Here is a 22,604-nt window from a genome sequence, read left to right on the forward strand (position 1 = left end):
ACCTGATAGCAGAAATCAATAACAGCTAATGGATTCCATCCATAACCGCAAATAGTATTAGAATAGGCTGAATTATACTATTACACGCCACTTGGTAATTTAAATAAACACAGCATTAACATAAAAATAAAACGTTTGCCAGAAATCAAGTTAAATCCCCAAATTGGACCCCAAATCTTGGTAAAGCCCCTACGAGGCTTTAAACGCGACTGATACCAGAATTTAGGGCTTTTAATTGTAACAGATAGGCATCGGCGGAAAACAAGGGTTCAAGCTGTATTTTTCAGATATTTACACTCAACTGTCTTAAAAGACAGCAAGGAGAAAAAACAAGATTAAGTTTGATGATGAGGACTTTCATTTTGGGTCAATATTCTCAAAATAAATGTTGAGGTGATTTTTGTTTTTCCATAATAAAATAAACGAAGTAAAACTTTTCTGACATAGGGAGGGATTCTTGTACCAAATGAGTTCCAATCTTATAATTTTTTTTATGATCAAATAGAGTTTTCTAAAAAAATAGCATTTTCAACTTTTTGTCACTATTCCTTATCTCATGTTCAAATTATGACAAATAATATGTTTTTGAGATCAGAAATTAGTCACAGATATCACGTGGTTTTGGAGAATAATTTAGCTAGTCAGGTGATCACAGTCAAAATAACTGTCATAAATCTCAGAAACACCTTTTGTCTCGAATACTACATGAAAGCTTTTCTAAACCCTGATTTTTGCAACTTTTGAGCACAGTTTGACAGTCAGGAACAAAATTCCTTGTCAAACCCTCTTGCAGTGAGAAAATGACTGTTTTAAGCACATTTTTGGAATCCTCATTAAATTTCCTATCCAATAACCTGAAAAACACTACAAAATTAAGTACATTCAGAGAGAAAAACAGTGTTAAAGTTTGAACTGCCAGAAATACAGTTTGAAAGGACAATCAGGGACAAAATCATCTGTAAAACACACTTGGAGTGAGAAAATGACTGTTTTAAGCACATTTTTGCAATGCTCATTAAATTTCTTATCCAATAACTTGAAAAACCCCACAAAATTTGGTACAGTCAGAGAGAAAAACATTGTCAAAGTTTAAATTGCCAGAGACACAGTTTGAAAGGACAGTCAGAGACCAAATAGCCTGTGAAACCCACTTGGAGTGAGAAAATGACTGTTTTAAGCACATTTTTGGAATCCTCATTAAATTTCCTATCCAATAACCTGAAAAACACTACAAAATTAGGTATATTCAGAGAGAAAAACAGTGATAAAGTTTGAACTGCCAGAAATACAGTTTGAAAGGACAGTCAAGGACAAAATCGTCTGTAAAACCCACTTGGAGTGAGAAAGTGACTGTGTTAAGCACATTTTTGGAATCCTCATTAAATTTTGCATCCAATAACCTGTAAAAATACCACAAATTTGGTACAGTCAGGAAGAAAAACAGTGTCAAAGTTTGAACTGCCAGAAACACACTTTGAAAGGACAGTCGGGGACAAAATCATCTGTAAAACACACTTGGAGTGAGAAAATTACTGTTTTATGCACATTTTTGGAATCCTCATTATATTTCCTATCCAATAACCTGAAAAACACTATAAAATTAGGTACATTCAGAAAGAAAAGCAGTATCAAAGTTTGAACTGCCATTAACACAGTTTGAAAGGACAGTCAGGGACCAAATCGCCTGTGAAACCCACTTGGAGTGAGAAAATGACTGTTTTAAGCACATTTTTGGAATCCTCATTAAATTTTTCATGCAATTACCTGAAAAACACTACAAAATTTGGTACAGTCAGAGAGAAAAACAGTGTCAAAATTTGAACTGCCAGAAACACAGTATTTGTAGTTTACCAGTAATTTAATGTTAATTTACCGGTCATATTTACCTAATAAAGTAAAATATTATTATTATATCTCTAATTCAATTAGTACCAATAGTTCTAAATTATATGACAACTTTTTGCCTTCATAACGAAATTAAGTAAAAGCATTTCGTGTGCGAAATGTTGGGACTTCGTAATGGGAAAAACGAGAAAATTCCCCGAAGAAATGAAATAACGTAATAACATTGGCAGCTGACGCTTTCCCAAAACAATCCTATTCTAATAAAGTTGAATTAGCTCGGTCGGGGAGAAAAATATGGAATTTAATTCCATCTTGAACAGTTACTTTCCAGGAGAAAATTGTCCCAAATGTGTGGTTTGGAGACCGGCAATTTCAATTTATTTAAAGAGTTCAGTTAGCCCAATTTTCGAGTGAACAATGGTGGCAGAGGCCTTTTTAAGAATTCTACAGCCAACGGCACCAAAAAAATCCGGGCTGGAAAATTCGGACGTTAATGCTCATGTCGGGTTACACGCCTCGTTTAATGGAATCTCGATTAGATTGGTTGAAATAAAGAAAATAAATTGCTTTCACTCCCGACGTGTTTCTTCGCCCTCAATCTTAATAGGATACGCTATCGGTTTATGATGATATAAATTGGGTTTAACCTTAAGACTATACGAAAAATTTAGCCCTGTAACTAGTACCAGTTTTAACAAAAAGATCATCAATCCTGGAGCTTCTTACCGAACACAGTGTTCGAGTTTTACAGTAAAGCTGATTGTCATTCATCAAGCCTAAAAGGGTCCCCAAGAAACAGGTGCTTTCGTGTTCTTGGATTGAAATAAAGTCTAACCTTTTGTTTTGTTACTCTTTGACATTTCTCGGACCGATTTACCGTAAATAAGCCGCATTACTTATTTAAACCGGACAGCATCTGAAGGAAGTTGTAAATAAACAATATTTGGCGCTGTGAAAGATTAAACGGACTTTTAGAAGTTATCCGGCTTTTCCATCTTGATGGATTTTTAAATTATTCATGCCTGTACTCCTAAACTCGTGAATTGTAAGGGAAATGTTTCAAGATATGTATCTAATTGGGTCAGAATGTATTTTTGTACACAGGGGACCGGCAAGATAACGTTATAATGTAAAGTGATTTAGGATGAGAGTTTTGTAACGTTTAGCGTAAAGTTACAAAACTGCAATTTTCTGAAAGTAAGAAGATGACGTCAAAGATCAGAATAAAAAAACATTTTGACATTTAATATTACAGCTGCGTTCTCATTTTAACACTAAACTTTCCGCTGTTCTTTTAGGAAAAATACAAGAAAAACAACACGTCTCGTTTAGTCGGAGCGAATTCTCCAGCAGCAATCTGTTCTCCTTAGAAGCATCCTAGTTCCCGATACAGTGACATTGAAAACGATGTATGGCTGACTATTTTATTTCGGAGAAAAACCTTGATATATCGTAATAGCCGACTTGACGGCTCGATTAGATGGAGAGCTATTGCCAGCCAAGTTCGTCGGTGCTCAAACTGCTGTAAATCCAGCTGCAGTCGGATTTTTTTTAATAAAAGCTCGCAGCAATTTGGTTTTTACTTTAGTACGGTTACGTTGTGGCTTTATTGGGTGATAGATCCCTATTTTGCGAAATCTCCTGTTGTGCGGATCAATGGTCGCCTATGGCGACATACAAACTTATTGCCGCCTTTATAGAATGACCCCGAGGGTTGTACGGGATGACATGGGAAGTCGTGGTGTACAATTTCCTTGCTTTTCTCCCAAACAAAGCAGGAAAGTGGATGAAATTTCCGAAATAAGATTACGTCATGCAGACAAGTGTTTCTTGACAAACAAAAGCCAAACAAATAAAACTTTGTAGGCCCCTTTTTGAAGGTTAGGCAAATAAGAGACAGCAGACTAACATCGTTCCGTTTTCTGTGGTTTTCCCTTCGGGTTTTGGGTGCGCTAAGTAAATTACACAGTGCCTCTAACACGCTATTTATTAAAGTTTCACCCTAAATTGTGTTTGAATTAGCTTTGTCAAAACTGGCAGAGTCTGTCTAGTTTAGAAGTAGTTTTAAAACGATTTCCGCGTTCAAGTTGGATTTACTTTTGCAGGGCGGAGACGTCGTCCAGGAAACGATATCCGCCAATGCCAGCGACGATACCATCACTTTGGAGTTTCAGAGGTCGGATGGTACTTTAGTGACACAGCTGATAGATTTTCGAAACGTAAGTAGAGTTCTTGAATTTGAAGCCAATTCTCGTTTCTAACACATTTACGAGATATTGAATTTCCAAAAGTACCGATTGACCCAATAAGATTGTTTGACCAGATGTCAGAAACCGTTAGTCGTATGACTTTGGGGTAAAAAAAATTACTGGGTAAATTGGCCATGAAGAATCGCTGGAATCGCTTTTCATAAAGAAATAGTCATATCATTCCATTTGATTTATTTGGAATTTGGGTCATGGTGTCAAAACTACCCTTCTGGCGGAGTAACATTCAACTAAATTAACTATATTTTGGTTGATTATTATTTCCCAAGGAATGCTCTTTTCAACGATACGAAATTTGTTAATATCGGCCAAACCGTTAAGAAGTTAAAGGGGATTATTGCAAAAACGATTGAACACCTCCCACCATCGTTGTTTTTGAACTAACTGAAATGTTTGTTTAACGAAAATGATTGAAAAGCTGGTTCTTTTTAAAAATATGGAAGACACTTTTTAGTTTATTATGCAAATTCATAGAAAATGCAATTTTAAAATTTAAGATGGCGCTTTGGTGGTCCTTTTTAGAACTTGAAAATTTCATGGCCAATTTACCTTCATCTTATTGGGTCACCCGGTACATAATATACCCTTATTCCTTCCAGCTTTTTTTTCTCATGCTAACTCATTAATGAAATATATTTATAGCCTGAAGGTTATAATTTGTTTTCCACGCTATTTATATACAATATAAACGAGGGAGAATTTACTGTCAGTCAACGTTTTTTTCCACTCTGGTCATGACAGGAACTAAATAGGCTTTTTGTAATTTGTAACGTTTAATTTGGGAAATCCGGTGCTGTTTTACTGTCACGATAATCAAGTTTCGAGGCAGTTTTCGACCGATGAATAAATTTCAGTCGTTATAATGCGGTTTTCGGTTCGAAATTGATGATATCTATTCAGGCTTAAAAAGTTTACAAAATCAATTCGAACCGGGGGGGCGTCATCATATAGCGAGGCCAAATAAAACTATTTCGCCAAACTCGACTTCCATCACAAAAGTCGCATGTCTGCCTGGAAACGAGGAGGAATGTTAACGGATACGTTATTCAAATATCCGATAACAAGGCTGAAATTGATTTATGGGGATCGAATGATTTATACGGTTTTTCGACGTGGAGGATGTTTTTATACTGAATAATATCACTGGAGAGGGGGTAATCAAACAGATTCGCAAATGTCAATTTATAAGCCTTTTCACTCGTCTGTATTGTTCTTTTCTCTATGACTGGAAATCGATAAATAGACTGAATACTGATTCAATTATCACTGGGGACGCCATTCAAAACGAAACTACTTGAGTCGACTCTTTAATGAGGTCAAATCAAGATTCTCGACATTGAGAGCTGGCGCTGTTTACTCCATTCTCTTGTTTAGGAATTCAAACAATCGTGAAATGTTTTACACTTGGAATGTTTAATTATAGCTATGCTGAAGCTTGTAGTAAGTGGAACACACCAGTGGTGAACACATACAAAAGTTCTAGTTATTTATTTAATCATTTTTACTACAAATATTCTTTATAGTTTCTATAAACTGCAAATCAATCAGTGGTAAAAACTGACCGAATTGCCACTGTTAATTTTTTTTCGCGGTGGCCAAACGGTCTTCCGGATGAATGGCACACATAAGTATGATTTATTATGGGAAAAGTAAAATAAACCCTCGGAAATTCTGCTGGCAAGTGATTACGTCGACATGGGAAATGAATTACGAATAATAATTCTCCGGTAGCACTAGGGCACGTATTATTCAATGTGGACGACCAAATACGAATGTTTATCGGTTTTCCGCTGATTTATTAACCGATTAACGTTAGGTGTATGCTTGTTTTTATTACCCTCTAAGAAGGAATTGTAATTAAAAAAAATCTAGTAAGTGCAGTACGTGTCGCAATTCAGATCGATTAAGGAGCGGAGTTTTATAATATTTTGATTGATACAGCATTGAAAATATTTGAATTGTCCACAGCGATGAAGGACTTGAGTTTAATAATAATTAACACTAATAAGTGTAAATTGGCTAATAAATCTCTCCAAGCTTAGTACATTAATATTAAACTCAAATTCGCTTTAACCATAATTAAACACTTCAGTATTTAGTCTAATCATATTTGTATTACTGAAATTAACAATAAAACAATTTTATAACCCTTTTCAAACCTTATTACCGGTTATGATTAAAATGTATTACCTCTCTGAAATATAATATTAAATAACTTTTATAATAAAACTAAACAATTTGTACTGTAATTTTAAATAATAAATCAGCAATTAACCCGAATATGTCGTTATTTCCACACTAATTAATTATGCATTCTTTGTCAATAATACACGGAAATTAATAAATGCAGATTGCGTTGTGTAACATTGCAATAATCAATATTTAGTTAAGCGAAATTACAGAGCCCGGTCATCGAATTTGGTACGGGTTTAATTTATTTCCGATTGAATTTACTATATGAAAGAGCATTCTGTGATTAATAATGGCAGAAATCAAACAAAAATTAGGATAGAGATAAATATTTCAACAAGACAGACTTTATAATAAAAGCTGATTCGTAAGAATATCTTAAAGGCAGTGCACTTTGTTATCAAGCTCATTACTGCGGAATTGTGTGCTAAAAACGACCGTAACGTGCTCAGAAGCAATTTACCTGGCCACAAATCATTTTAAACGAAACAGAGAAGCAAATGAGTAGAAAATAGTGGCCTCTCGACCGACCTAAAGCTGGCAGAAAACACCTAATGGCCATCGGAAGCACTTTTTGCGACTTTAGAACTTTCGTAACGCCTCCGATATAGCCAAACTTGTTAACTTGTGACAACTTTGTAGCCGTGCAACAGTTTAAAGTACATTTCACTGTTTTTTACTTTGCAGTTGCAGTTCAGTATTGATTTTTCCACTGAAAATATTTGGAATAAAACTAGTCCATGACAAAGACAACAAACATATTAACGTCATAATTTTTATGCCACAAAGTTTCCAAAAACTCCTTTATTTTGTGGGGTTATTTAAGTTCTCCCCGGAGGCAACAACTTTACCTCATAAAATACTTTATAACGACTGGAAACTTTGGTTTTATCTACTTAGCACTGTACTTCCTTGCTAACGGACTTATTTACGTAGTGTGATACGGTAGACGTAAAGAGTATTAGAGCAAATCCTCTGATCTGGAAACTGGAAATTTAATACCATCGTCAATAAGCTGGGGCCTCTAAGCCGATTAAAATGAAACATTCCAGCTTTGAATATTGTCCAAAAGCCTGGTCGAAGGTTGATAAGATTAGATTATTGCTCTAACCTATCAGTTTATTATAGGAAAAACCATTTTAAAATGCAACATCAATGCTGATGTTTACGCAAATGTTGCACATCTAGACTATAATTTTTTCATAAAACTGCTTGAAACCCATCAAACGTCTAATGAGATTTACTATAAATGTTGGAAACAAAATTGATTTTTAAAAAAGAATTGTGCAATTTTCAGAGAGTGGGAACAAATAGGGGACCCAATAAATCATAATATACTCAAGTAGTGCTGTCCGCAAAATTCCGTTCTTGTTCTGCTTGTAACACTTTTCACGTCCAATGTTCCCATTTCAAATACAACATTCGTGATTTATCACGACCTAAGGAATAATTGCGCTTAAAAGTAAGTGTAAAATGTATAATTTAACAGGGTGGTAGATCTGAACTGTGATAAAACTGTGATTAGGACATTTAAACTTGTGAAACTATTGAAATAAAAGAAAACAAGAAGTTTCAGGATTAAAACGCAAATTTCTCGTTTTCGAGTTTAAAACTTTTTAATTTCCTTAAATTTGCAACGTTTTTACAATAACTAAGTTAAAGTTAACTCTGGGTTTGAAATTTTTTAGTTCTATTAACAAAGGAGCTAAATTTATGATTAACTCCTGTACCAAAGGCCCATAACTCAAGTGTAATAAATAGAAATGGATATCCGTAGGCGGTGTTTTAGTAGGGCTACTTCCCTTAACCCGGAAGTAGCCGATAGCATTCCGGGGCCCTTCCGGGAGTTAACAATTCAATAGGAATTTATATTGGAAGTTCGCGATTGCCTCGGACATCTGGGACATGCTGCCGAGGGCTAAACAGAATTGATTCATGTTTCGTTTGGTTTGACGCAAATTTCCATTTAAATTGACGTTGCGTTACGCTTTTGTGTTGTCTACTACACGTAGGTAAATCTATAAACGGGAGAGTAGATCAAACTGTGTTTCAGAATTTTCCACACAGGAATCTGGCACATTCTGAAATTTAACGAAAATACGAGCGTAAAAGTAAAATATAAGGAAACTGACTGGATCTTTTTGAAAGCGGCACGTAATAAATCTGCTTTTAAAAATTTGAAGCCTCCAAATCCGTACCCATCTGGAGCAATATAAGCGAGCTTTAGGATGCACAGAAATGCAAAGGACTGGTATTAACTTGTTATTAAAATCCTTTTCGAACGGATCCTAGACCCAGGTGCAATATACAAAGATAAAAATTCTTTAACTTTTCAATTTTATAAGGAATTTATACTAACATTTCTCTTGGGGAAGACGAACTGAAAATATTGGAATGTCTAAAGGAAATATTTTTTGATCCGATAACTTGGTTCTAATTTTAATAGCCCAATAACGTGTTTAGTTTTCAATGGGGGCATAAAAGTTTCGTATTTTATCGCCGTTAAAGATAAATAAACGAGGAACAAACAAAAGCGATTAATTCGAAAGTAGAGTAAACAATACCGCATTTATCAGAGTCCCAAAACGGGAACTACTAATTTTTAACCCTAGAATATTGCGATAAATCCCGGTTTACAACTAACGGCTGTTAGTGTTATGGTCGTTCATAATTCACGTGCCCTTGCGAAAGTGCAAAATTAATATTACCAATTAATTTCCCGGTCATATAACTCTCCCAACTAGAATTTCTGACCGTTTGCTGTTTGTTCCTTTAATCATTTTTACGGTCAAACAATATGTTTGGCTAGGATTTTTATTTCCTGAAATGGGGAAACGTTTAAGCGTAAAATAACGTTCTCCAACCTGGTTGCTGGGAATTTCATTAAATCAGTTTATTCAAAAAGTACTATAAAATACCAGGACATAACAAATCAATTATTTTCAAAACATCCATTTTGTTCTATGATTGATTGCACAAATCTCATTGTTTTGTTCATCAAGTAGATTTGATGGTTGTTAATAACACCCTGTGAGTAAACTGTCACTTTTACTCATTTTAGTTTATTTTATAAATATGCCATACAAACTTATGTAGGCATTTTTTTGCATTTACAACATATCTAGTATATTCTTCAACGAACGCGTATAATGATGTTAATTGATGTTGGCCTTGGAAGCATCTGAGTAAGTAACACCCAAAAAAGAATTCTTTAACGTCAAATAACTGTCAAATTTGTTTCCATGGAGCCGTAAAACAACTTACAGTGTAATTCCTCGAATAAACACATCTATTTGACATTTTATACTTTCAGGTCACTGATGAGGGAGTGTTGACAGTTATGACAGCTGTCACGTGACGTAGAAAGGTACTAAAGTGTTCTTTAACGTCAAAACTGTCAAATTTGGCTCCATGGATCTTTAAACACAATTTCCAGTGTAATTTCTCAAATTAGCAACTATTTCTAATTTTATAGTTTCATGTCATTGGGGAACGAGTTTTGAAAGTTAATGATAGCTGTCACGTGACGTAAGAAAAGTATAAAAGTGTTGCTTAACCTCAAAATTGTCAAATTTGGTTCCATGGAGCCGTAAACAGAACTTACATTGTAATTTCTCAAAGAAACGCATCTATTTGACATTTTATACTTTCAGGTCACTGATGAGGGAGTTTTGACAGTTATGACAGCTGTCATGTGACGCAAGCACAGTACTAAAGTGTTCTTTAACGTCAAAACTGCCAAATTTGGCTTCATGGAGCTTTAAACACAATTTCCAATGTACTTCTTCAAATTAGCGACTATTTTTAATTTTATAGTATCATGTCATTGGGAAACGAGTTTCAAAAGTTAATTGTAGCTGTCACGTGACGTAAGAAAAGTATAAAAGTGTTGCTTAACCTCAAAACTGTCAAATTTGGTTCCAAGGAGCCGTAAACACAACTTACATTGTAATTCTTCAACGAAACACATCTATTTAACATTTTATACTTTCAGGTCACTGACGAGAGAGTTTTTACAGTTATGACAGCTGTCAAGTGACGCAAGCAAAGAACTAAAATGTTCCTTAACGTCAAAACTGCCAAATTTACCTCTATGGAGCTTTGAACACAATTTTCAGTGTAATTTCTCAAATTAGCAACTATTTCTAATTTTATAGTATCATGTCATTGGGGAACGAGTTTCGAAAGTTAGGATAGCTGTCACGTGACGTAAGAAAAGTATAAAATGTAAAATTTGGCTCCGTGTAGCAGAAAAGTCTACTTACAGTGTGACTCCTTCAAAAAACACCTCAATAACTCATTACTCACGGGTAGGTCTTGTTATCTATTCAAAACTAGTGAACAATAAGCATATTATTAAATAGTCGTAGAAAATGTAATTATAAGGATTATTTGATTGAAATTGACTGAATTGATACTATTATAAATTAAGAAAAATATAGCTAAATTCTAATCCACTCATATCATTTCTGCTATTATCAACAATATTACTATCCAAACACCCTCACATTTAATTACGCAACAATCTAGACACATATTTCCTATCTAATACTGCCATGAGATTCGAAAAGAAATTTATCTCCTTAATGGTTTTACCCTCTATTTGCGGCTAAACGTCAATATTGATTGACAGCCGAGTAACGAATTAGGAGAGACAAAAGAAACGTAATAACGCGTGTGGTCTCTTGGGTGAGCTCCCAGTTGGCTTTCTTATCAAAAATCCTCTTTCAAAGTTGTTTTTTTCGCTTTATTTAGGTTTGTGTGTGTGTACCATTCAAAGAATTTTCGTATTATATTCTCCCCGACACCTTTATTTCCAGGCCAGAGAATCTCCGAGAAAATGACGACAACTCTCCGGAGATTGAGCAGCCTGACAAGATTTCAGTGTAACCTAGTGATATAAGGGCTGCTCTCGAGTTTCGTGTGTCGTATAAAGGTTTTAAAGTTTCAGACCAGTTCGGTTTTATTGCAGGCAGGTGAAATACGGTATTAAAAGTCGTGAATGGGGCATATAATTTTCTTAAACTCCTGAGACTCAACTTTCTCCTTTTCAGGTTCAGGCTTAAGGGTGGTCTTTTTCCTCTGTTCTAACTTTCTTCTTGGGACGGTTTGTCGGCATTTTTCCATGAAAGCTCGCTTTTCCGCTAGGCCGTTCAATTTTTCAGCCACTTCTCGAGTAATTCTCCTAGGCATTGCCCACGTTCCTATAAAATTCCATCTTAGCCCTCCCACACAATTTTGGCGTTAATAATACATACCGACAAAGTCTCCGAAAGGGTTGCAAGGAGGTCTGGGCACCCCTGGTAATAATTGTCCCCTTGTATTCGCTATTACTGTGGTAGAACCCCAGCGTCTTTTAGGTTTAGGACAGTAGTATTTAGGAACTTCCCAGTTTCTTAAATACGTAGGCCTGTAAGGCAAATCAAACTGATAAGCGTAGTAATGCTTGGACATTTTTCACTGAAATAATTTTATCTCTCTATGACATTGACTCGAAATAACCTCATCATGTCTGAAATTTCAAGCTAAAACTAGTGCAATACCTCAGGGACTCCCAGCTCTACTCAATATTTGTGATGTACACATTGAAACCATTACCCTTTGGAAATTGTTTTCAGTCTGGGCAAATATCGCGTTCCGTTCCTTGTTTTCCAACATAAACTCACTTAATTCGAGAGGAAAGTAAAATAGCCATTATTAAGTCGAAAGCCATTAAAGTTGTGTAACTGTTAATTCCATTTCAGGCCGAAACTTTTAATCAGGCTCGCGAACTCTTCCCGGCCAGTTTTGGATTTAATATGCACGAGACAATCAGAATTTCAGCCGAGTTTAGATGGAAGCTTTCGTAATCTACCCGAGCCAACAGTTTGATTGAAACTTTTTAGTGATTTATTTGCTCTTTATTCAGTTAGAACAGAAAAACATGCCAAAACAAATAAAAGAACTGAGTTTTAAAACTGAATTTATTAGGGGATTTTTAATACGATCTTAGGAATTGTCCAGAAAGTAGTTGCCAGACATAATTATTAATATTTGAATTTTACCAAAAAGTCTTAATAAAATTTCGATTTAAACTGAATTCTTTAAAGGCTTTATCTCTATCAATATTTAACCAGGCCGCATTGTGTGGCCTGAGAAAATACGTTTAACCCGTATCCCATCCTATAAAATTTATAGCAAATATAACTCTAAAATATGGACAACAGGCACCAGGAAATAAAACGGAATAAGCATAGCTGTAAAACGTGGAAACGGGAAAGCTTTTACAGCTGAATCTAATATACCGTAGAAATTGAATAAGTTTCTTCTCGTAAAAACTAACTTAATTGCAGATTGGGGTTTTGCTGACCGATACAATTAAAATCACCCTTAATCAAAACGTTCCTGTTCCTACACAGCTTTCATTATTCAAAAGCGGGCCTCATAAAATATGCCATATTAACACAGTGACCGCCGTAATTTGGACGACGAAAATTACAGGCGCAAGGTATACAAGAAGGATTAAACGTAAAGCGAAACATAAAATATTCATGGAATATTTTGGCATGAATACGAAACGGGGTCCAAAATCGCATTTAAGTGCAAATTCTTTGTTGCAGGAAGTGCAAATCCTGAAATCCCTGATTCTGGGCGAAGAGGAGCGTGGCCAAAGCCAGTACCAAGTAATGTGCTTTATCTTCCATTTTGCTAAAGATTCCTTCATTTCTTCAGATGCAATGTCCAAATTAAGACAGAAGAATCCCAGTACAGTACGAACACCAGAAGAGGACTTGGGCAGGTTAGCAACGTTTGAGTTAAATTGTTTTGAAAGCTTCATAATAAAACTTTAGGGTTAACCACACCATGGACTATGTAGTTGTGCTGAAACATTCAGGGATTATCAGCCCTTTTATTAGGGACACTTGTGCTGAGGCTGGGCAAGCTACCTATACTCGACATGAGGATATTATGAAATGGTCAAATTTACATGGTAAGTAAAAACATAATTTAACAATCTTCATAACTAAAACTAATCATTTTATCCAATAAAGCTGTAAATTCTGGCATCATTGACAAATTTGATAATTTATAATTACTGATGCAAGTATTCAAATCATTATCAAAACTAGTAGGCAAATTACCTAGGAATTGGAGAATTTGTAGTAAATAAATCTCCAGGTGCATTATCTGAGACAAGGTAGCTTCTGCCATGACTCTTGATAAAACAAGAAGGATGTACCAAATTTGGGCTGATTTATTGCAGTAGAGCAAACTGGAATTTGCACGGTTTATGCCGCTCTAGATAACGTAATTTGTGAGCAATAAATATCCTCGAATATGAGACTCTGTTTACCGGACTTAAAGGGTTCTGTATAACTTTAAGTTATGTTGGAAGTGGTTTTTTCGTGGATAAATTGCTGAAATCTTGACATTGATGAGTATTTTGATGTCACCCCGGACAGAATTTAATCCAAGCACTGTCATAATTTACAAAACAAAACGAGCGCAATCAGGAATAGCGCCCTCGACAAAACGAAACATCTCCGTTGATAAATCAGTCCTATTTGGAGACATCCTTTTAGCAAATTACCTATTTTTCCTCAACACCCCTTTTACGTTTTATTGCCAGTGAATAATAAGAACATTTTTTCACAGGCATTCCTACCGCATCATACTTGCCAGCACTGAAAAGGTTCCCAACCACACCAGACTACGTCAACATCAACGAAATTAACTTTGAACCTCCCAAGAACGAGTTAACTAATTGTACTGACATGAAAAATATGTGGCAACCCTGTATGTGCCACTTGGAGCAGTGTATAGGGTGGTACCCTTGCGATTTGAAATATTGCAAGGCCAAAAATGGCGGTTCGAATTACCGTTGCGGTATCAAAACCTGTAAAATTTGCCATTTGTTTGTTTATTACATATCTCAGAAACAGCAATGTTTGTGGGATGAATGACCGTTATTTCGGGTGTACAGGGTGTGATTAAAGTGCGATGACATTTTACTGTGAAAGGTCTTCTCAACTACACTGTATAAATGGCTAAGCCTTAGCCTCCCTTTTGTCTTTAAAATATGGTAGAATTTTGGACCAACGTTTAGGTTTTTATTTATCTTTTTACTGTGAAAAAAAAAATAGTCTGAAAGCAGTTTTCTAATTACGATGTTTAGCATATTGTGGCTGTGAAACTGAATATTTTATTAATAATATAAATAGCAATGCACTTTAGGAAGACTTTAGTCATAGTTGACAACTTTTTTTAGGTCGTGATTAGGTGAAAGTTAGGTACTTTCAACGAATTTACTACTTTTTGTGCTTTACCAATATTATCCCATTACCTTCGCTAGTTTATGACAATAATAATAGTAGTTGAACACGAAGTGACGATTGTAAAGTGTGTAAAGTCATTCCTTTGTTTATAAAGTCTGATTTTTTGTTTTTTTTTACTTTATCTGGTGCAATTTTAGTGCTTTGCAACTCTCCCTTATTATATAGTATGATATAGCGACTATTTTGCCTATTATGTAAATAATTTCTAAATAATAAACTTGTATTTTATTAAAATGTGTATCAATTTTACTACCTGTAATGCTGGAAAATATTAAACTTTATTCATGTTGAAAAGCGATTCAAGAAGTTTAAGTTAGTCACACATTTGCGAATATGGTATAATAATTGTTTGATTGGTCAAGTAAAAGCTGAAAGCTGCTTTTTTTGACAAAATAAGGTAACTTTACAATGCTTCCCACCAAATCTGATCAAAGAACATTCTGAGAAAATTAAGGATTAAAGTATTAGACTTTTAATGCATACCAAGTAGGTTAATTAGCATTTAATGCACGAGGGTGCTAATTTTATATTAAAATATATAACAACCTTTACGTGGGATCACGCGAAACTGTTTATTTTTGTTTCACTGTAAGGGCATAAATTTGGTTTTAATGAATATTGTTTACTGTGTAAACAAAGCTATTTAAGACATGTATGTATTCATAAATAGAACAGCAGTAAATGTACTTATTTTTATAAGTTTAGTTCTACTTGGTTGACGCTTTTTCTACTGGCTCTGTACAAGGTGGAGTATTAAAGCATCGTTTGAGTAAAAAAGCCACCCTGTGCTATCATAGAACTCGAGTATTAGCCTGTCAAAGTTTGTTTAGTCCTTGCCTATTGAAGGAAAAACACGGTCGTTTACAATTTAAAAAACTTCTAAGAGTGTGTTTACCAAGTTGTCGCGTGCAATCAAACTGCTATACTTTACTTAAGGTCATTCCTGATGGATTTAAAATGGCTCGTACACTTAGCGAAATGGAATTCATCAAGCAAATTGCGGCCCCAACTCGTATTTCAAACCGATTCCCGAGGGATTCGATCTTAAGCCGTAATTTGTTGGGAAACTATCCTGGAGAGAACAAATTTGGCTTCCACTCGGCTGACATGACAGTTCAAATCCATTATAATAATTTCGATGTTGCTCGAATAATCTCCATTCGACTGTGATGCACAGAAACTGTTATTGTAGTAAATTTACTGATAAAAAGTCTATGGTGGTATATGCTAGGATAATGTTTGAGATAAGTTTAGAAAGCCTGCGGATTATAGTTCTAGACAAATAACAGCTGAGAAAGTTAGGCGAATAGATGGCAAAGTTTATATTTAGTTAGAAATGTCTTGCTATTTAGTTTGAGGTTCTGGCCATGTAAAGTTTTCATGTTGGGGTATCTGCATTGTTAAATCGGCATAGTTCTGGAAGTTACTTCCGTGTAAATTCTCTATTAAGATCATTTTTGAAATCACGTCAATTATTGCTGACTACAAGATAATGCCAGCTTTCAAGGAGAATAGAGCATCTTAACAATCAGATTAACCGTGAGTTAATTAAGTAGATAGTGCCGTTACCTTGGATCTATGTTTCCTGAGGGAGGCATGCATAATTTCACTTGGTGCTCAATATATCTCTACGGCACGGGAGTGTATAATGGGATAAGTCTAATTTAGCGAAAGACAATGTGGGAGTTCGACTGCGAGATCAAGTTTCGCACCTAGGGATTTCCGATTGTCTGGATGGAGTTTTTGTGTTCGATATTTCAGATGACAAAAGCTCTCGGGATTTTTTGTACCTTTTGGGACATACCGATCAATCATCAGCTGAGATATCGGCAAATTTTAGTTTATAAACATTTTTCTTGTCGTTATATGTTATTCAAAAAGTCTCTCTTCACTTTAGCACTCTCATATATTAAGACTTAATCTAAGCTAAAAATTATGAAACTGTAAAATCGAAAATTTATAGTCTTTGGCGGATTTTTACGTCTCAAGTCCCTTAATGCATTCCAAAGTATTCTTCATTTCAGTTTAATCTCTCCTAAAGAATAATCCTCTCTGTAACATTTAGGCTTAGCTGAGAAAAAGGTGAGTTTTACGGTCCAATTTCCTTCAGTGAAACTTTTTTCAATCGATTTCCCTTCGTACAAGGCGCCATATAATTGCCACTTACACCTGAATTCTCGCGTTTCTAATGAGTTTAGTTTCGACAAGTGAAACTAATCTTTATAAGTTTGATGGAAAGGAATAATCAAAAGCAAACTTTAACGTATTGTTGTCTAGAACGGTTTAGTTTTTTTCAGGCAAATCCTTTTTGTAAAATAACTCAAGCCATTAAAGTCCGGACCGTAGCTCATACATACTACATCGCACCCTTCTTCAACTTAATATTCAATGGGGTTAGTCGACACGACACGTTTTGCATATACATCGACTTATAGATCCGGTTTTGAGAACGATCTATACCCGGCGATTTTCTTGTATGATTACTTGCAAACGTATTTGCAACATGTCGTACTCTTAATTTTCTACGAGGGCGGTTTAACTGACAAAACAACAGGTGTGTATCATACATCAACGGATTATGAGAGAAATTCTAAAAACCCCCCCATTCTACTGAAGTCTTTATATGACTTTGGGAATTAAACAAATAGGTTTCTCGGTGTTCAGGCTTAACGGCCGAACCATTAAAACTTTTCAAACGGCGACGTTTTATGGAAGCTGAATTTATGGTGGGTCTAGTCTCGGGGTTCTAAATGTAAATTTTATTTTGCACTGGACAGAAAGTTTTAATCCTCCGGGGAGATTGTGTTTACTGCGCTGTATAGCTTTTAGTCCTTAAGCTTACGACCGACGATAATTCCGAAACTGGACAGTCCCGTTTAAATTTAATCTGTTTTTTTTTATTCCTTCAAAGTATGTTAGTCAGTTTACAACCTTTGACCGTTATAAAAGTTGCAACACTGTCTTGTTATTAAAAATTCCATTTAAAACATCTATGCATAAATTTATTTAAATGGGGGAATGGAAAGGATAGTCTTCCTTAACACCTGAAAACGAGCAAATGACAGCACCACCATGTGAAAAGGATAATTACTGTAAAAAGGGCTTTAGAGGGTCGCCCTTAACGCCGTCCTAAATAGGTAAATTTCGATCCTGAGACACACACACGTAATTCTTCATAAAGAACAAACACAGATTTGGAGGAGCCATTATTTCCTCGCGATCTAAAACTTGGGCGATACTTCACTTTGAGGAAATAAGAAAATCCTCGGCAGCGTCATATTTTACAATACACGGTTGTAATTTATTACAACTTTTATCAAGGTGATGGAATCTTTGGAATATATCTGGTAACGGTCCTAGAAGCCCGCAAAGTTTTGACGTGTCATTTAACTTTGAATTTCAGAAGACGAAAAAAGTTATTTCTGCTTTTCGGTACTTTTTTTGAAAAACTTTCCAATTAAAATTTAATCGTGATTAATGGTGCAGTTTAGTAAAGTGTCGTTTGTTCAAAATGACCAAAATTGGGCGGACATTTCAACCATCATAAATTTCACTTTGGAAAAATTGTGGGTTAGATATAATTACAACTGAAAAACTTAAAATAGTATTATTAATTGTCAACCATACCAACATGTACCATATTGTAATAAAGATAGTAGGAATTTTTTTCTGCAATAAGGCAATAAAATTGTTATTCCAAAAGGAATGTTCATTGAAAGCTATTGGATTCAACCGTGGGTTAAATTAAGTTAAAGCCGACTGGGCGGTCAGATAAATCCTAGGGCTTCGGAAATAAAAGAAAAGGAAAATTCGAAGCGATTTGTTGACTTAGTGGTATCAGCAGAAACAGCGTTTCGGACAAACCCCATTAATTTTCTTAAAATGTTATTCCGTTTCAATTCGACAACTGAACGTTATTACGAGATAATTCCCATCCCAAATTCTCTTTTCGGTCCTTTTGTTCTGCAGTCGATAAATTTCCTATGGACAGTCGGAAATTATTTCGTGTATACACGTGGAGTACATCATCCAGTAGTAATAATTCATATGCACACTTCTTGATAAAAAATGTTTCAGTTTCACCTATTGACGATTCAAGTAAGGTTTGTGAAATTCTATTCATCTCTAACAAAACGTTCTTTTTACTGCTTACATACGTATTCTCCATGGTTCAGTCCGTCGGTTCTCCTCAGAAACATTTCTATCCGCATCTTGGCCGAAATAAAAAAATTGAGGTCACTTTTTACGTTGCGGCTTTTGTGAGTCGATCTCGCCACTAAATGAGCCGGTATTTTTAATCTTCCTCGAAAATGAGCTCGGGAAAAGCTATTCAGACGACCGATAAATGAGAGTGGTCTCTAAAAAAAAATTTCCCACTCTAGAAATAAGATTTCTAAGCAACAAATTTGACTTAAAAAAAAACAGAAAAATGGCTTCTATTCTATTGTCAGTTTTGTTCTCAGCGTTACACGCATAATTAGCTACATGCGAACATTATTTAATCCCTCAGGCAAGTTGGTGGAGGTTCAATATTAGGAGATGGAAAGTTTTTCCGGCACAATTAAAATTAAACGATGATTAATTGATCTTTTTGAGGCGAGCCTCGAAATTAAACAGACCAAAATTCGGGTCATGTTTGTTTTTTTTTAGCCCTTTCATGTTTCCATACCACGTCATTGTCCGCACAACTAGCCCACAGCGATGATTTACCGCTCTGTTCAAATTGACAAATAAATTAATAACAAATTCGATTTTCTGCCCATTGTAGACATAAAGGATCTATATACCTTTGCCTTTCAAAACCGGTGACACAGTGAAAGCAAAATTAATCGTTTTCATCCTTTTTGGTTCTTCTTATGTACAAAACCTTAAATCCCCGGTGTGATTAATGTCTATTTTCATTTTTATCTTTATGAATTCGCGCTTTTAGCTTTAGAAAAATGACTGAAGAAACGTTTTTCTCCTCCATTCTTTTATATGTATATATAAGCCCCCGGGGCCCTAAAGCTTCAACGTCTCTATCCTACATTTTACGCGACATTAAAATAATGTTATCACTTTTTTTCAACAGTAAAAAAATGATGTAAAAATTATCCGACCCGCTGGGAAATGGCATTTCCGCAAATTGAAAATGTAAGTGCATTGCGATAACGATTATACCCCAAAATGTAATTTTAGTCGCCATCAATTTGACTTCCGGTTAGCTTTCCAAAGATTAAACCAACAAATCGCCAACCTTTCGGACTTTGTACAACGATATCAGCTATATAGAAGTTGTGAACCAATAAGTATGATTAAATTACAAAACAAAGTATTAACACACTACATAATTTCATTGAAAAATCAGCCACAAAACTACAGAAAACATCATAAAAAATAACTCTAGTGAATAACAAACTCTAAAACTAGAACTTCTTTGTTAGCTGACCCTTTGTGAAAAATTACACTTTATCGGTCAGACTCCAACGAAATTCCTTCATGGGTCGGATTTTGTCCGCAAAAATTTTATGATATCGGCGCCCTATATATTTTATTGGGCTTAATACTCAATATATACTGGACGTACACGCGGCAATTTAACTGGTTTTTAGCGTCCCTTTCTGTTCCCACGACCTGAATTTATTAGATTATATCCTGAAGGTTTGCCAAGATTGCTTTTGTTTGGTTAAAAAAAACGCTGTTTTAGGTCAAAATTGCTCCAATAAAGCTCATATGTTTGCTACTATATTAAATACCATTTTGTATAATAAGTATAATCAACACAGTAAATTAATCTGTCTCCCAAAATTACTTTTTCAAACACAATTTAAAATAAAATCAAGTCTCTTAATGAATTATTTAAATATAAAGTCAATCAAACTGTTTTAAAATCTCCTGCAGCTGAACTACGTCATGTTCTTTCTCAATTTGCTCCTGCAACAAACGCTCAACATTAGCCTGGAATCGTTGTCTTAGAGCCAAATTTTCAATGCTCTCAATTTTCGTTTCCTGCTCTATTCTACGAGCCTTTATGTCGTTCAGTTCCATGTTGAGCTCCTCCAGTTTGGTTTCAATAGTTTCTTTAAAAAAAAATTTTTAAAATGAAACCCTGAAATTAAGTTGCAACGCAAATACCTCTGCTGACGTTTGGTTCTGCATACGATAAATTCGGTTCCGAAAAACTCAAATTGCCACTACTAGAAGCGTAATAGTCGACTTCTTGCAGCATAGTGTTGGAAGCCTCAAACATATCACTTGAAAATTCCGTGAGTAGTTTTTGGTCCATGGAGGTATTCAAAACTGAATTTGAGTCGGTCAAGTGACTGTCCTCTGCTGAGTTTTGGCTATTTTCATCAATCACATCCAAAACGTGAGCGTCTTCGTCTTCCGAGTCGCTTACTGCCCCTCCAAAAATATCGTCTTCAGCAACTTTAGGCTGTAGATCCGGATCGAATACTTCTTTTTTAATCACCACAGATCCTTTATTTACTTTGTTCTCGTCGTCTTCATTGATTACTTCCCATTTAACGCTCACCTGAAATTAACCCACATAAATTTAAATTTGTAAGTAAAAGTGAACTCTTACAGCATCATTATCAATTCTTAGCAACCGTTTTAGTTCTTTTTCAATCTCAGGTGCTTCCACGTACTTTTTCTTTAATGTTTTCCTAAATCTACGCTTCCGGACGTTTTTCACTGGTGGTGTCACTCCATGCGGCCACAAATACTTCTTATCAACCTTGTTAGGATCTGCACCAACCCCAAAATTGTAAACAGGCAAAACAACCACATACACAAACCTTTTTTCTTTTTCTGTGGACTTTCCTCCTCCACCACCTGATCTTCTTCTTCTTTACACAACAACAACTGACAAATATCTGCAGTTTTGTAAAAACTTTTATTGTCAATGGTTTTTAGGGACTCTATAACTGTAGGCAGATCTACAACTTTGCCTGGTAGCAACCAGTGATCCAGTCTCACTTCGGCATGTCTCATGTCATCCTCAATTTTTATTGTAAACCGGTCCTTTAAGTTTTCACAATTCCGTAAAGCTTCTCTTAGTACTTTTGCAGGCTCCTATTAAAGTATATAGAATCTTTATATCATTTCTTCAATGAAAACTACAGATTTTGTAGAAAAGAGAAATTAACAGAACAGAGGTAGTAAAAAAATACTAGATTGCCACTAAACCATTCTAAATCAATATCAAACAACTCTTGATAGTCCAATTAAATTCATTTTTGCTAGGAGCAGTAAATTGTAATGGTCAAGTAGAATTCTTATTTCTAGGACAATTGGAAAATTTTAATTGTTTTCAGAACTGTACTAAAATCGAATAATACTGTGCTCTGTGTGAATAAATTTATTATAAAAAAATCATACATATGAGTTGTTTTTATTGCAAGATAAAACAACTAAACTTTAGTACTGCTAGACTAAAAAAATAGACACTATTTAGATTTTTTGATCAATTAAAGAGGTTTAGAAGATAACACCAGGTTCAGGCTATTTAGCTTAAATATCTACATCTACTTTAAGGTAAGGATAAAAATAATCTTCCCCTTTTTGAGAACAGTTTTACTCTGATGTGTCCCCACAACTATATTGTCATTCTACTCACTAAAAATGAATCATATTCTACAAATATGATTTTCATAAACATATTATATCTAATGAACCGTTTTACAAAGACTAAAACAGTTGTAAACCCACTTTAACAAACATTTTTTGCTATCTCTTTAGGTACTACAGACTTACCACAGGTAAACGTAAAACAAACTGTGATTCCAATTCGGCAGGACCATCGTCAATTTCTTTAGCTTTGGAAAACATTTTTAACACAGAAAAATTAAATAAAAATAATAAATAAGGTGTAGAAATCAATAACTAACATAATTTTCTATAATGCAAAATGTAACCACAACAAAATAATTAACCTAACCTCAAATACTCAAATGTCAAATATTTTGTTCAAGAGAGGATAGATAGTGAGCCATGTTGCCATTTA

General features: G+C 34.9%; 3 protein-coding genes and 1 long non-coding RNA gene across 5 annotated transcripts in view; 2 read left to right on the plus strand and 2 right to left on the minus strand.

Moving 5' to 3' along the window:
- The window catches only part of oaf (BRICHOS-like domain-containing protein out at first), a 28,566-nt gene extending 13,715 nt beyond the window's left edge, over positions 1-14,851 (plus strand). Inside the window, exons 2-5 of one of the 2 annotated variants that reach the window (XM_081988819.1) lie at positions 3,951-4,064; positions 12,902-13,080; positions 13,133-13,272; positions 13,938-14,851. In XM_081988819.1, coding sequence (XP_081844945.1) covers positions 3,951-4,064; positions 12,902-13,080; positions 13,133-13,272; positions 13,938-14,245 — 741 coding nt within the window. In that variant the 3' untranslated portion in view covers positions 14,246-14,851. The remainder of the gene's footprint in view (positions 1-3,950; positions 4,065-12,901; positions 13,081-13,132; positions 13,273-13,937) is intronic. The other variant, XM_081988820.1, reaches the window with a different exon arrangement.
- LOC145735093 (protein Flattop homolog) lies at positions 11,028-11,756 on the minus strand. Its single transcript, XM_081988821.1, has 2 exons — positions 11,561-11,756; positions 11,028-11,506 (listed from the first exon to the last, which is right to left on the minus strand). The coding sequence occupies exons 1-2, from the start codon at positions 11,754-11,756 to the stop codon at positions 11,292-11,294; spliced, it is 411 nt and encodes a 136-aa protein (XP_081844947.1). The 3' UTR covers positions 11,028-11,291.
- On the plus strand, positions 11,780-12,379 carry LOC145735094 (uncharacterized). The gene is made up of 2 exons (XR_014179586.1): positions 11,780-11,984; positions 12,047-12,379. It is a non-coding gene; the product is annotated as an uncharacterized LOC145735094 (long non-coding RNA).
- Positions 14,852-20,297: 5,446 nt separating the features above from the next.
- Taf7 (TATA-box binding protein associated factor 7) lies at positions 20,298-22,546 on the minus strand. Its single transcript, XM_081989386.1, has 5 exons — positions 22,355-22,546; positions 21,397-21,673; positions 21,183-21,346; positions 20,732-21,131; positions 20,298-20,676 (listed from the first exon to the last, which is right to left on the minus strand). Exons 1-5 carry the CDS (start codon positions 22,427-22,429, stop codon positions 20,468-20,470), a joined length of 1,125 nt encoding a protein of 374 aa, XP_081845512.1. The 5' UTR covers positions 22,430-22,546; the 3' UTR covers positions 20,298-20,467.
- Between the last annotated feature and the right edge of the window lie 58 nt (positions 22,547-22,604).

This window comes from Ips typographus, linkage group LG11, assembly GCF_016097725.1.
Source record: "Ips typographus isolate SLU linkage group LG11, UJ_Ityp_2.0, whole genome shotgun sequence".
NCBI classification, from domain to species: Eukaryota; Metazoa; Arthropoda; class Insecta; order Coleoptera; family Curculionidae; genus Ips; species Ips typographus.